The 13,564-nt window shown below is 37.0% G+C and overlaps 1 protein-coding gene across 2 annotated transcripts in view; it reads right to left on the minus strand.

Annotated features, from left to right (window-relative positions):
• The window catches only part of SLC25A48 (solute carrier family 25 member 48), an 83,823-nt gene extending 71,925 nt beyond the window's left edge, over positions 1 to 11,898 (minus strand). The window contains exon 1 of one of the 2 annotated variants that reach the window (XM_007473350.3): positions 11,552 to 11,898. In XM_007473350.3, the coding sequence (XP_007473412.1) occupies positions 11,552 to 11,582 (31 nt within the window). In that variant the 5' untranslated portion in view covers positions 11,583 to 11,898. The remainder of the gene's footprint in view (positions 1 to 11,551) is intronic. The other variant, XM_007473352.3, reaches the window with a different exon arrangement.
• Between the last annotated feature and the right edge of the window lie 1,666 nt (positions 11,899 to 13,564).

A 13,564-nucleotide genomic window follows, 5' to 3' on the forward strand; every position in this document is an offset into this window, starting at 1 on the left:
ATTCATTCCCAGAATCAACGATGTGTAAGCTTTGCAAAGGTAAGGCATTTGTGTCCTAACATGTTTCACACATGGAAATAGGCATTTATGACTTATGGGTAGCTTTAAAATACCATTAAAAACGTGAATAAGGTAAAGGCCAAGCAATCAACTCTCCAGTAAACTTTAGCTATTAGATCTAAAGGATATGGGATACTAATATAGAACATATGACCAAGAGGATCCAGGTCAAATGAACACATCACAAAAGATGAAGCCATCACTTCCTTTTTGGAGATCTCTTCCAACCCTCAGACAAACTTGTAATCTACACTTGGAACTTTGATAAATTAAAGGGGATAGTATCCCCTTGTCTTGGGGATGTTATAACATACATTATGAATCAAGGAGGCTTCTTCAAAATGTGCTCTATCAGTTAAAAGATTCTTTGCATTTTTATTTATTTGTTTGTGTGTGGGTATATATGCATGTTTGTATGTTTCTCCCTAGGAGAATGTGGGCACTTAGGTGGTATGATGATAGAATATCTAGCCTGGAGTCAGGAAGAGGAGTCTTCCTGAGTTCAAATATGGCCTAAGATACTTAGTAACTATGGTTGTAGGCCACTTAACCCAGTTTCCTTCTTCTGTAAAATGATCTAGAGAAGTAAATGGCAAACCACTCCATTATCTTTACCAAGAAAACCACAAGAGTAGTCACAAAAGGTCAGATAGGCTAAAAAAAAAAACAACTGACAGCTTTACTAGTAGAATGTAACTTAGTTAAAGGCAGGGATTTTTTTGATTTGTTTGTTTTGGTGGAAGAGATTAGAGGAGGTCTTTGGAGACTTTACCTTTTACAGTGTTTTAGCACACAGTAGTTACACTCTCAATGCATGACATATATGATCTCTTCAAATACAAACACCCTTCAATATGGTTATGTTAACTTGAACAGACTCCTAAGTCATGCAATGTATACTCTTCAGACTTCAACAAAGCTTCATATGTGGCACCAGCGAAGATATTCATATATTGCATTGGGAAATACCCAAAATAACACTTTTTAGTATTATTGATAAACTTTAATCTCCACATTGAGTCTCATCTATGAAACGAGGTTGGAGTGGAGGGTGTCTGTAGCTCTCTATAACTGTGATCCTATGATTCTAAGATTATTGGTCATTTGTCCAAGGTCAGAGATATTAACTTGAAAACCTGGGATTTGAGCCTATATCCTTTGTTGCTAAATATGAATACTCTTTTCTCCCTGAATTTTTGTGACATTGCTCTTTCTTTTTCTACCGCTCTGACCCATCATTCATCTGACCCGCTCTTCTGTAGTATCATCCTCCTCACTTGACCCCAGTGCTTGGATATATTCTAGGGTTCTGTCTTGGGACCTCTTCTTTTGTCTTTTGGCACTCTCTCTTAGTGATCTCATCAGCTCCCATGGTCAATTATCATATTAATGAAGATAACTCCTAAGTTCCAGCATCATATCTCCAACTACCTGTTGGACATCTCTACCTGAATATCCCATAGGAACCTCAAATTCTTCATATCTAAGACAAAATTTATCTTCTTTCTCCTAATCCAAACTCTTCTTCTAACTTCCTTGTTTCTACCAAGGCTGCCACTATATTTTCAATCATTAAGGTTTATAAACTGAGTCATACTCACCTCCATTTTCTCTCATATTTCATAAGAAATCAGTTCCTAAATCCTATTGATTCTGCTCCTACAGTTGCTCCCATACTTATTCCCCCTTTCTCTACTTATACCATAACTGCTCTAATCGAGGTTCTTATTACCCCTTACCTAGACTAATGTTAAAAACCTTTGAATTTTTCTTCCTGTCACAAGTCACTCCCCCAATCCATCTTCCATATAAGCACTAATTATATCATTCCTTCACTCAAAAGCTTCAGTGGCTTTTTATTCACTCTAAGATGAAGTACAAACTCCTTGCTTGTCATTTAAAGTTCTTCATAGGCTATTTGTTTTCAATCTGATTACACATTATTTCCTCATTATTTACTCTTGGTTCCAGGTAAAATGTCCTACTTAAGGGCATTAATTTAATAAGTGACAATTCTACCTAAATTAATTTACCTATTCAGTTCTATACCAATAAAATTACTAAAAATTATTTTATAGAACCAGAAAAAGCAAACTGGGGGAACATAGACTAGTTTTCCTTTCAGATCTATGGAAAAAGGAAGAATGTATGACCAAACAAGAGAGAAAACATTATAAGATGTAAAATGAATAATTTTTGTTATACTAAATTAAAAAGATTTTCTACAAACAAAACCAATGTAACAAAGATTAGGAGGGCAACAAAAAACTGGGGGAAATTTTTATAACAAATTTCTCTGTTAAAGATCTCATTTCTAAAATATTTTGAGAATGAAGTCAAATTTATAAGAATACAAATCATTCCCCAATTGACAAATTGTCAAAGGACATGAACAAACAATTTCAAGATGAAGTCAAAGCTATCAATAATCATATGAAAAAATATTCCAAATCACTCCTGATTAGATAAATGAAAATTAAAACAACTCTGAGTTACCACTTTATATGTATTTGATTAGCCAATATAATAGTAAAGGAAAGTGATAAATATTGGAGGGGATGTGGCAAAACTGGGACACTAACTGCATTATTGGTAGAGTTGTTAATTGAACCAACCATTTTGGAGGGTAAACTGGAACTATCCCCAACAGGCTATAAAACAGTCCATACTCTTTGATCTGGTAAATAGAACTACCAGGTCTATATCCCAAAGGGAATTTTAAAAGGGTGGGGACAGAGGAAGGACCTACTTGTATAAAAATATTTATAGTAGCAAAGAATTGGAAATTAAGGGGATGTACATCAATTTGTGAATGGCTGAACAAATTGTGGTATATAATGGTGATGAAGTACTATTGTGCTGTAAGAAACAATGAACCAGGTGATTTCAGAGAGAGAGCTGGAAAGACCTATATGAATTAATGCAGAGTGATATAAGCAGAACCAGGAAAATATCGTGCACAGTAACAGCAATATTGTGGAATGATCAAATGTAATAGACTTGTTTGCTCTCGGCAATACAATGATACAGGACAATTCTGAAGGATTTATGTCAAAGAATGCTATATATGGATTCAAAGCATACCATTTTTAACTTTAGTTTTTGGAGGATTTTATTTTGGGGTTTTGGTTCTATGTAATTATTCTATTACAAAAATGAACAGTATGGAAACAGGTTTTGTAATTGCTTACCATCTCCAGGGTTGGGGGACAGGGAGGGAAGGGAGGACGGGAAACAATTTGAATCAAATAACTACCGAAAACTTATGTAGAAAATTTTTATTACATGTAATTGGTAAAATAAAAAATCTTTAAATAAAAATAAAGTGACCTACTTAACTTTTTCTCACACCTAACATTTCATCCCATGTGTATGCTTTTGCATTAGACTCAAAAGATTGTTCTTCATAACTGTCATGTGTTGCTTCTGGGTTCTTCCCTTCAAGTCCAAGTCTACAAGTCCAATTACTCTTCAATGCAGACAGCCCACTATATACTTAAAACTAGTTATTATATGCTTCACAAATTATTTTCTTCCCCAACCTAAATAAAGAAGCTGAAGTAATACTCTTTCCCATCTAAACACAGTCTTTAAAAAGTATTTTGAATATACAGTACAAATTTTCAAATTTTCAATTTTATTTTTTCTAATTAATATAAAATCCATCTTATCCTTTTTTTAGAATTTTGACTTCCAAATTCTCTCCTTCTCACCATTCCCTCTTCCCTCATTTAGAAGTTAAGCAATTTGATAAATATCATACATGTGAACTCATGCAAAACATTTCCATATTAGTCATGTTGTAAAGGAAAACACAGATGGAAACACAACCACCCAAGAAAAGTAAAGTTTAAAAACAGTATGCTTCAATCTGCATTCAGATTCCATCAGTTCCTTCTCTGAAAATGGATAGTATTTTTCATAAGTCCTTCAGAATTGTCTTGGATCTTTGTACTATAGAAAATAACTAAGTCTCATACAGTTGATCACTGTATATAATATTATTGTTACATTGTACAGTGCTCTTCTAGTTTTGCTCACTTCATTTCTCACCAGTTCATGTAAGTCTTGTCAGGTTTTTCTGAAAGCATCATACTCATCATTTTCTTTAGCACAATAGAATTCAATCACCATTATATACTGTAAACCTCAAAATTTCTCAGACTTATGAATGTTAGGGGTTTCCCCCATTGGGGAATCTTCTACTTAAAAAAATTCCCTAGCAGATGGTGAGAACTCTACTTGAGTGTGGGGGCTCCCTGCCTTGGGAATATCCCTACTCCACCCTACTTAGGACTGCTTTAGGACAGAGAGCTCCTTGAGAACAATGAAAAGTACTTTGATCCATGCTTATGGAAGGGACAGGAAGTCCATTGAGTCATGACTGTTTTAGAATTGATACAATGGGATACTAAGTACCTATTAAGGTGGGGCAACTTGTAAACTACTTAAACCTAAAAGGGTGATAACTTATTCAGAGGTTTTTTCTAATGAAATTTGTCGACACAGCAGCATTTTTTTCCTGACTTACTAAAGAGATTAAAACTACTCAGCTGTGAATTCAAAATGGGCGGTCCTTTAGAAACATCCACAGTGATTGGTAGATGTAAGGACTTAGGGGAGGTGACAGAGATGATTTTGCCCTTAAAAATAAGAGCTCAGGGAAGAGCTGGGAAGTCATTCTGAAACATTCAGATTGGAGAGACTCATTCTGAGGAGACTGATTCTGAAACATTCAGATGGAGGAGGGAGCTGGTGAAAGCAGCTGAGATGTTGCTGGCCTGGTGTCATTAGAAATCCTTACTTAGACAGATCTTATGGTGAGTTATAAAAAAACTGACTGATTTCTCTTTTAAGACTCAGGTCTATGCCATATTGGCTTGAGGCCCTTCATACTTATTCCTTTCTTACTCTCTCTCTCTTTCTTTGATTACTCATTGTATTGTTAATTAAAATCTCTATAAAAACCAATTGACTTGGGTATTTCAATAATTGGGAATATTTCCCTGGTGACCACCTTATATTTGATTTTAAACCCAAGACACTGTAGTGAAACATATTTCTGCGGTCAAAATTTACTCACCCTCTCTTATATCTATCACAATTTATATCTTCCACTATTTTAATCACTACAGTTTAAGACCTCAACCATTTAAAATCTCACAATACCACAACTTATTTAGTCATTCCCCAATAGATGAGCATCTCCAAAATTTCCAGTTCTTTACTATTGTAAACCTTAAAATTTCTTAGACTTATAAATGTTGGAAATTTCACCATTGGGAAATTTCATACTTGAAAAATTTCCTACTGATAGTCTATTGGAATGTGAACCCCTCCTTGGCATGGGAGGGTACTTCTCCTCCCTACTTAAGATTACTTTAGGACAGAAACCTTTTGCTGAACAATGGAAAGGGCTTTGACCTATGCTTAAGCATAGAACAGGAAGTTCTTTGAATCATGATTGATTTTAGAATTGATACAATAGAGATACTTGGAATGACAGAACCAGGTCTTGGAACTTCCAATCTCCACCCTACTCAGGGTAACAGGATTTAGGAAGGGCTGCAGCAAAGGATCAAGATTTAATTATTTGAGAATATGACCTTCAACAGACATGTGCAAAGCCACAGACCTCTGGGCGGTCCTGGGTTAAGCTAGAGCCACCATTGACACAGGGAAGACATGGACAGTGATTGGTAGATGTGAGAACTGAGGGGAGGGAACTTGGATGGTTTCCTTAAAGATAGAGGGGTCTGAGGAGTGAGAGTTTTGGAGAGTTTTTGCTCTGAGAGGTTGTGCTCTGAGAAGCTTGCTCTGAAGGAGGCTGGAGGTGGAGGCCCCTGAGACTGTTTCTCCATTTTGGTCACATGAGTGATAGGGACTGGTCTTTTTTCTTTGCCTCAGCTATCTAAGGGCTTGGGCCTTTTGGCCCAGCCTAAACAGAGGGGGTATTTAAGCCCTATTCCCTTCTCTCCCCTTTCTTTCTTTCTTTCTTTCTTTCTTTCTCTCTCTCTCTCTCTCTCTCTCTCTCTCTCTCTCTCTCTCTCTCTCATACCTTTCTTCCTCCTGTTTGTAATTAAAAACTCCATAAAAGGTTGACTACTGACTTGAATTTTCATTTAGGAATTACATAGCTGAATTCCTTGGCGACCTTAAATGAATATATATCAGTCTTTTAAAGTGATTTCCTTGTCACACTATTACTAAAAGAGTGGCTATATTTTTGTATAAGTAGGTCCTTTTTTTCCCTTTGATCTCTTTGGAATACAGATTGAGGAATGATATTGCTAGGAAATAGACATGCACAGTTTTATAACAGTTCCAAATTGCTCTCCAAAGCAATTGGTTCAGTACACAACTCCACCTGTAGGGCATTTGCATCCCAGTTTTTCAAGTACTCACCAATATTTGTCATTTTTCTTTTCTGTTACATTAGCCAATTTGCTGGGTATGAGATAGTGCCTGAGATTTGTTTTAATTGGCATTTCTCTAATTAAGAGAGCATTTTTTCATATGATCATGGATAGCTTTGATTTCTTCCTGTTCATACCCTTTGACTATCAACTGGAGAATTACTCATATTCTTACATATTTGACTCAGTTCTCTATATATTTGAGAGATGAGGCCTTAATCAGGAAAAACTTGCTGTAAATTTTTTTTGGGTTGATTTTCTGCTTTTAAAAAAATCGTGACTATATTTGTTTTGTTTGTGCAAAACCTTTTAAAATTTAATGTAATTGGGGTGCCCATTGATTGGGGAATGGTTAAACAAATGGTGGTATCTGATGGTGATGGAATACAATTGTGCTGAAAGGAATGATGAACTAGAGGAATTCCATGTGAACTGGAAAGACCTCCAGGAATTGATTCAGAGTGAAAGGAGCAAAACCAGGAGAACACTGTACACAGAGACTGATACACTCTGGCACAATCAAATGTAACAGACTTTTCTACTAGCTGCAATGAAATGATCCAGGACAATTGTAATAGATACCACTATTAGAAGATTTATGGTAGTAGGGCAGTAAGACCAGGAAGCAAGCTGGGGAAAAGATTGGATCTTGCACTCCCCTCCCCCACACCACTTCTTGTCTCCCTATCAACTAATTTGAGTGTTCTTCTGCAGATCCATTTTGTCACTTCTCAAAATCCTCATTAACACAATCCAGAGGAAATTATGAGAAAGAATGCTATCTACAGCCAGAGAAAGAACTGTGGGAGTAGAAAAGCAGACGAAAAACATATGATTGATCATGTGGTTTGATGGGAATATGATTGGGGTTTTGGTGTTAAAAGATCAATCTATAGCAAATATGAATAACGTGGAAATAGGTTTTGAACAATGATACATGTATAACCCAGTGGAATTGCTTGCCAGCTACAGGAGGGGAAAAGGGTGGGAAAAAGCATAAATCATGTAACCATGGAAAATAGTCTAAATAAATAAATACAAAATTTAATAATGTAATCAAAATTATACATCTTATAATCTTATAATGCTCTATACCTCTTGTTTGGTAATAAATTCTTCCATTATTCATAGATCCAATAGATAAACTATTCCATGCTCCCCTGATTTGCTTATGGTATAACCCTTCATGTCTAAATCATATACTCATTTGGATTGTATGTTGGTACACTTTGTATATGGTATGATGTGTTCATCTAAACCTAGTTTCTGGCAAATTGTTTTCCAGTTTTCTCAGTAGTTTTTGTCAAATATTGAGTTCTTGTTAAAAAGTTTGGATCTTTGTATTTATCAAACACAAGATTACAATGGTCATTTTCTACTATGTACGTAATTTATTCCATTGATTCACCACTCTATTTCTTATCCAGTGCCAAATTGTTTTAATTACCATTATATAATACATTTTGAGATCTGATAATGCTGGGCTGCTCTCTTTCACATCCTCCCCTCCCCATTAATTCCTTTGATAGTCTTGGCTTTTTATTATTCCAGATGAATTTTCTTTTTTTTATGCTATAAAAATAATTTTTGATAGTTGTTTCACCATTGGGAAACTTCATACTTGGAAAATTTCTTACTGATAGTCTATTGGAATGTGAACCCCATTGGCATGGGAGGTTCCTCTTCCTCCCTTCTTAAGATTACTTTAGGACAGAAACCTTTTGCTGAACAATGGAAAGGACTTTGACCTATGCTTAAGCATAGAACAGGAATTTCGTTGAGTCATGATTGATTTTAGAATTGATACAATGGAGATACTTGGAATCAATCTCCACCCTACTCAGTCCTAACAGGATTGAGGATGGGCTGCAGCATAGATCAAAATTTAATTATTCCAATCTCTACCCTACTCAGGTTAACAAGATTTAGGAAGGGCTGTAGCAAAGGATCAAAGATTTAATTATTTGAAAATATGACCTTCAACAGACATGTGCAAAGCCACAGACCTCTGGGCGGTCCTGGGTTAAGCTAGAGCCTCCATTGGCACAGAGAAATTGATGGACAGTGATTGGTAGATGTGAGAACTGAGGGGAGGCAACTTGGATGGTTTCCTGAAAGAGAGAAGGGTCTGAAGACTCAGGGTGGTGGTTGAGGAGTTGGTCTGAGGGGTTGGAGTGTGCTCTGAGAAGCTTGCTCTGAAGGAAGCTAAAGGTGGGGGCCTCTGAGACTGTTTCTCCATTTTGGTCACGTGAGTAATAGGGACTGATCTCTTTTCTTTGCCCCAGCTATCTAAGGGCTTGGGCCTTTTGGCCCAGCCTAAACAGAAGGGGTATTTAAGCCCTATTCCCTTCTCTCCCTTTTCTCTCTCTCTATCTCTAATTCTTTTCTTCCTCCTATTGTAATTAAACTCCATAAAAGATTGACTGCTGATTTGAGTTTTCATTTAGGAATTACATAGCTGAATTCCTTGGTGACCTTAAATTAATATATATCAGTCTTTTAAAGTGATTTCCTTGTCACAGTTGTTATTGTAATTCTCTATTGTAACTAAAGCCAACTTGCAGGGATCTAAAAAACACTATCCACAAGCAGAGGATAAACTGTGGGAGTAAAAACATGGATGAAAAGCAACTGCTTGACTACAGGGGCTGAGGGGAAATGACTGAGGAGAGACTAAATGAACACTCTAGTGCAAATACCAACAACATGGAAATGGGTTCAAATCAAGAACACATGTGACACCCAGTGGAATCGTGCATCAGCTATGGGAGAAGTGGTGGAAGGGGGGCGGAGGGAAGAAAAGCAAATGATCACTGTTTCCAATGAATAATGTTTGTAAATGACCAAATAAAATAATGTTTTTAAAAAAAAGAAATGTCATTTTAACAACTGTATGAAAGATTAATTGGAAAGGAGAAACACTGGAGGCAGGGAGAATAATTAAGAAGAGAATAATTAAGAAGTCCAAGTCAGAAGTAACAAGAACTTGAACTAGGATAGTTGTAGTGTGAGTAGAGAGAGAAGAGAATGATGAAAAAGATATTGTGGAGAGGGAATCTATAAGGTATGAGGAGTCAAGGGCAACTTCAAGATTGCAAACCTTTGTAAGTGGGAGGATAGTGTGTGCCCTTGACAAAAATAAGTAAGTATGGAATATGGCTGAGTTCTGAAGAACCAGTGAGTTCTAAATTGAGTTTGAGATGCTGAGAAAACACTCATTTGGAAATGTCTAATAAGCAGTTGGTGATGTAGAACTAGACCTTAGAGGAGAATACAAGACCAAATAAACAGATTTAGAAGTATATTCACCATAGGGTGATTATAAGTATAGTCTAGCATGCCATAGAAGTGTAAGTCCTTTTTATTGTTTATGGCCCTATTTATTGTTATTGGGGAGAGACATTTCCTATAAATTAATATACTTTCCTGGATATCTTATACATGCTACATGTGTACACCATGTATATATATCATGGTGTAGTGAAAAGATATCTGAACATGGAGTCAAAACCTGAAATCCCAATTTTGACATAATTCCTGTGTGAACCTTAGCAAGTGACTTTACATCCCTGGACCTCAATTTATTCAGTGATCACTAAGGCCTCTTCTAGTTCTACGATCTGTGATCCTCATTAACTTTTATGCATATTTTGCCCACTCTAGGAAGCAGGGTAATCTGAGTGCTTGGTCCATCACAGTATGTGATATAGGTTAAGATTGCTTTCCTGAAAACAGGTGCTAAGGAGTCTTTCTCTCACAAGGTAAGTGAAGATAAATGTGAAAAAGGAAAGGAAAAATGGGAGAGTAAGAAACAGCTTGATGAAGAGAAGAGTTAGAAGGGATTTGTTCAAATCAGAAGAAAAGGAAGTGAATGACTGAGGAAGGAGAGGGAGATTAGTGAATAATAGAGAGCACAGGTCTAGTGTCCTTTTGGCCATCTGACAGCCACATCTTTACTGGAAAGGAACAGAGCCATAGAGAAAGAGGGGGAACAGGGCCAAGTGAGCTTGAATGAATAGTGATTTAAGGAAAGAGAAGACAAACTATGGCAACCAAGTCCTCCAGAGGATGCCAAAGACTAGTCTTGAAGAAATATTGGGGGAAAATATTTTTAAAGGTTCAAGCAAGACTAGTTTAATGGTGATAGAAGAGAGGGGAAAATGAGAAAAGGTAATACATGGGGAAAAGGTGGTTTTTTTGAAGTTAACTAAAATAAACAAGTATGGAAGGCTTCTGCAGGCTTTTTTTTTTTTAATGACAAACCAAACCCCCTAGCTACTTTAGTAACAATGCTATCTTGAATAAGTAGATGGTATTTCCTTGCAAATTCTGTTAGCTGTATCTTACACTTTGTGCCAATCTAATCTATCCTTACTCATCCTCCTTTAGATTTCATCAATCTCCCAAGGAGAGGATTAGCTCTTCCTTTACTCCTCTAGTTACCATAAATTGGTCATTCAGAAGGCATTGTGGATCCTAGTAGCTCCACCCCTTGGCAAAGGGTGCAGTCAGCACCAAACTTGTCAAAATATTCGTCATGTTTCTGCTTAGTTTGAACACACACTCATCAAGATTTCCCACTGGCAGTCAGTTATGTCCAGTCATAAAAGGGTGTGTATTTTAAAAAGCTATATGATTGGCTGAGGGCTTTCCGTAGGAGTTTAATAATTAAACTATCAAGCCACACATGGGAATTTTTAGTTAAAACCGTAACGGTTTAAAAATCGGTTTAATATTTTCCAATGTGTTACCCAACCTTTCCACCCCCTACTAAAGGTAAAAGTTTGGTAAGGCATCCTCCTTAGACACAACACAAACATCTCCTGCAAGGGTGGGCACAGGGCATAAACATTCAAATACCTGAGTCTGGCAAATTTATTCTGTCTTCCAACAGCCTGTTGACATATTGAGTTAAGCCTATTCTGAAATGCACATCTGCTCACCACCTTAGTCTCGGTCATTAGAGATTCACGGTCAGCTCTCCTACCCCTTCAGGGTCAGAATTCAATAATATCTCTTACCTCCTCCCCTTTGCTGATCTTTAGGTACAGGCAGATCCCCAAATGCAAACTTACCCCCGATCCAGCCAGCCAAAAAATCTTCCATAATTTAGCAGTGTCGCTCCAACTCCACTTGATGATATCTATATTTGTTTGTTTTAAAGAGATGCAGGGTGAGGGGGGGGGGGGGCGGAGGCGGAGACCGGGAGAGTTTTTAGAAGTTTACAAGCCCCATTCAGCTTCCTTTACATTTATTGCTAGAGATTCAATCTCCTGCAGCGGTGACACCGCCGGGGGCTTCTCCAAATCCTAGGACAATTCGGAGCTATCCCAGGGCAGGTCTGATTCCACGAGTTTCAAAGAACGTAGAACTAGCAGAGCGGGAAGCTTCACCTCTCCCACAGCATGGCTCAAAGTAGTTCACCGCTGAGGTTTAGAGAACGCCCCTGGACCTTAAAGGCACAGTACATAGATCCAACCTGGCACGACTTATGTAGAGCACAGTCTGACACAAGCTATAGCGAAAAGAAAAATTCAAACAAAGGTTTGTGCTATCCCACCACAACCAGCATACTTTCAGATCACCGTAGGAAGAAAACACTTAGTCTTGCAACAATTTGCCACTCAGAATCAGAGATTAAGATCCTCAAAGGGTCTGCAGGGTTAATTTCTGGGTGGTACAGTGGTGAATAGATAATGAAACATCACTCTCCTCAAAACAGAGAGACCAGAGACTACCCCCGAAGAAGTTAGATTTTCAGTTGTTAGATGTAGCCCCTGGATCAGGCCTTTTGGGGTTTGTTTTTCTTGGTTAGAAGGGAATGGGACTAATTTCAGAAATAATTTCACTGTAAAAGTAGTGTCAATAAAACTTTATCTAATGGATTTTTCAAGGCCAGGAGGTCCTTGAATTCTAATTTTGGATGTCTCTTCAAATAAAAATATTGTTGTCGTTTACTTTTCTAAATGCCCTATTCTGGGAAATGATCATAGAACCATATTTCTAACAGTGTTGTGAAAATCAAATGAGATAATATATGCATACAACAGTTTACACACTTTAAAGCAGTTGAATAAATATTTGTTACTATTATTATTAAAGTTGCAAATTGGAAACATTGTAGTTGCCTATCCATCATGGAATAGCTTAATGAAATAATGTATATTAATGTAATGAAAATAGTGAACCTGAGGAATACAGAGAAGCATGGAATGATTTAGATAAACTGAGCAAAATTAAAGTGAGAGGAGTGTGAGATTTAAAATGGTTGAGGTCTTAAACTGTAGTGATTAAAATAGTGGAAGATATAAATTGTGATAGATATAAGAGAGGGTGAGTAAATTTGACTGCAGAAATATGTTTCACTACAGTGTCTTGGGTTTTAAAATCAAATATAAGGTGGTCGCCAGGGAAATATTCCCAATTATTCAAATACCCAAGTCAATTGGGTTTTATAGAGATTTTAATTAACAATACAATGAGTAATCAAAGAAAGAGAGAGAAAGTAAGAAAGGAATAAGTATGAAGGGCCTCAAGCCAATATGGCCTAGACCTGAGTCTTAAAAGAGAAATCAGTCAGTTTTTTAACACTCACCACAAGGTCTGACTAAACAAGGATTCTAGTAACACCAGGCCAGCGTCCTTCCTCAAAGAGTCTTCCAGTCAGAGATTGTTTCAAAGGGCCTCTCTCAAGAGCCTCCAGAGCTCCTACCCAGAGGGACAGAGCCCCTCAGAGGAGCTCCTCAAGGAGCTCTCCTCCAGAATGAGAGTCAGAAATGGAGATTCCCTGAATGAGATCCAAGCTCTTATTTTTAAGGGCAAAATTTCCTCTGTCACCTCCCCTAAGTCCTTACATCTACCAATCACTATAGATGTTTCTAAAGGACTGCCCATTTTGAATTCACAGCTGAGTAGTTTTAATCTCTTTAGTAAGTCAGAAAAAAAATGCTGCTGTGTCGACAAATTTCATTAAGAAAAAACCTCTGAATAAGTTATCACCCTTTTAGGTTTAAATAGTTTACAAGTTGCCCCACCTATATGGGTACATAGCATCCCATTGTATCAATTTTAAAAACAGGCCTGGCTCA

Source organism: Monodelphis domestica, chromosome 1, assembly GCF_027887165.1.
Source record: "Monodelphis domestica isolate mMonDom1 chromosome 1, mMonDom1.pri, whole genome shotgun sequence".
NCBI classification, from domain to species: domain Eukaryota; kingdom Metazoa; phylum Chordata; class Mammalia; order Didelphimorphia; family Didelphidae; genus Monodelphis; species Monodelphis domestica.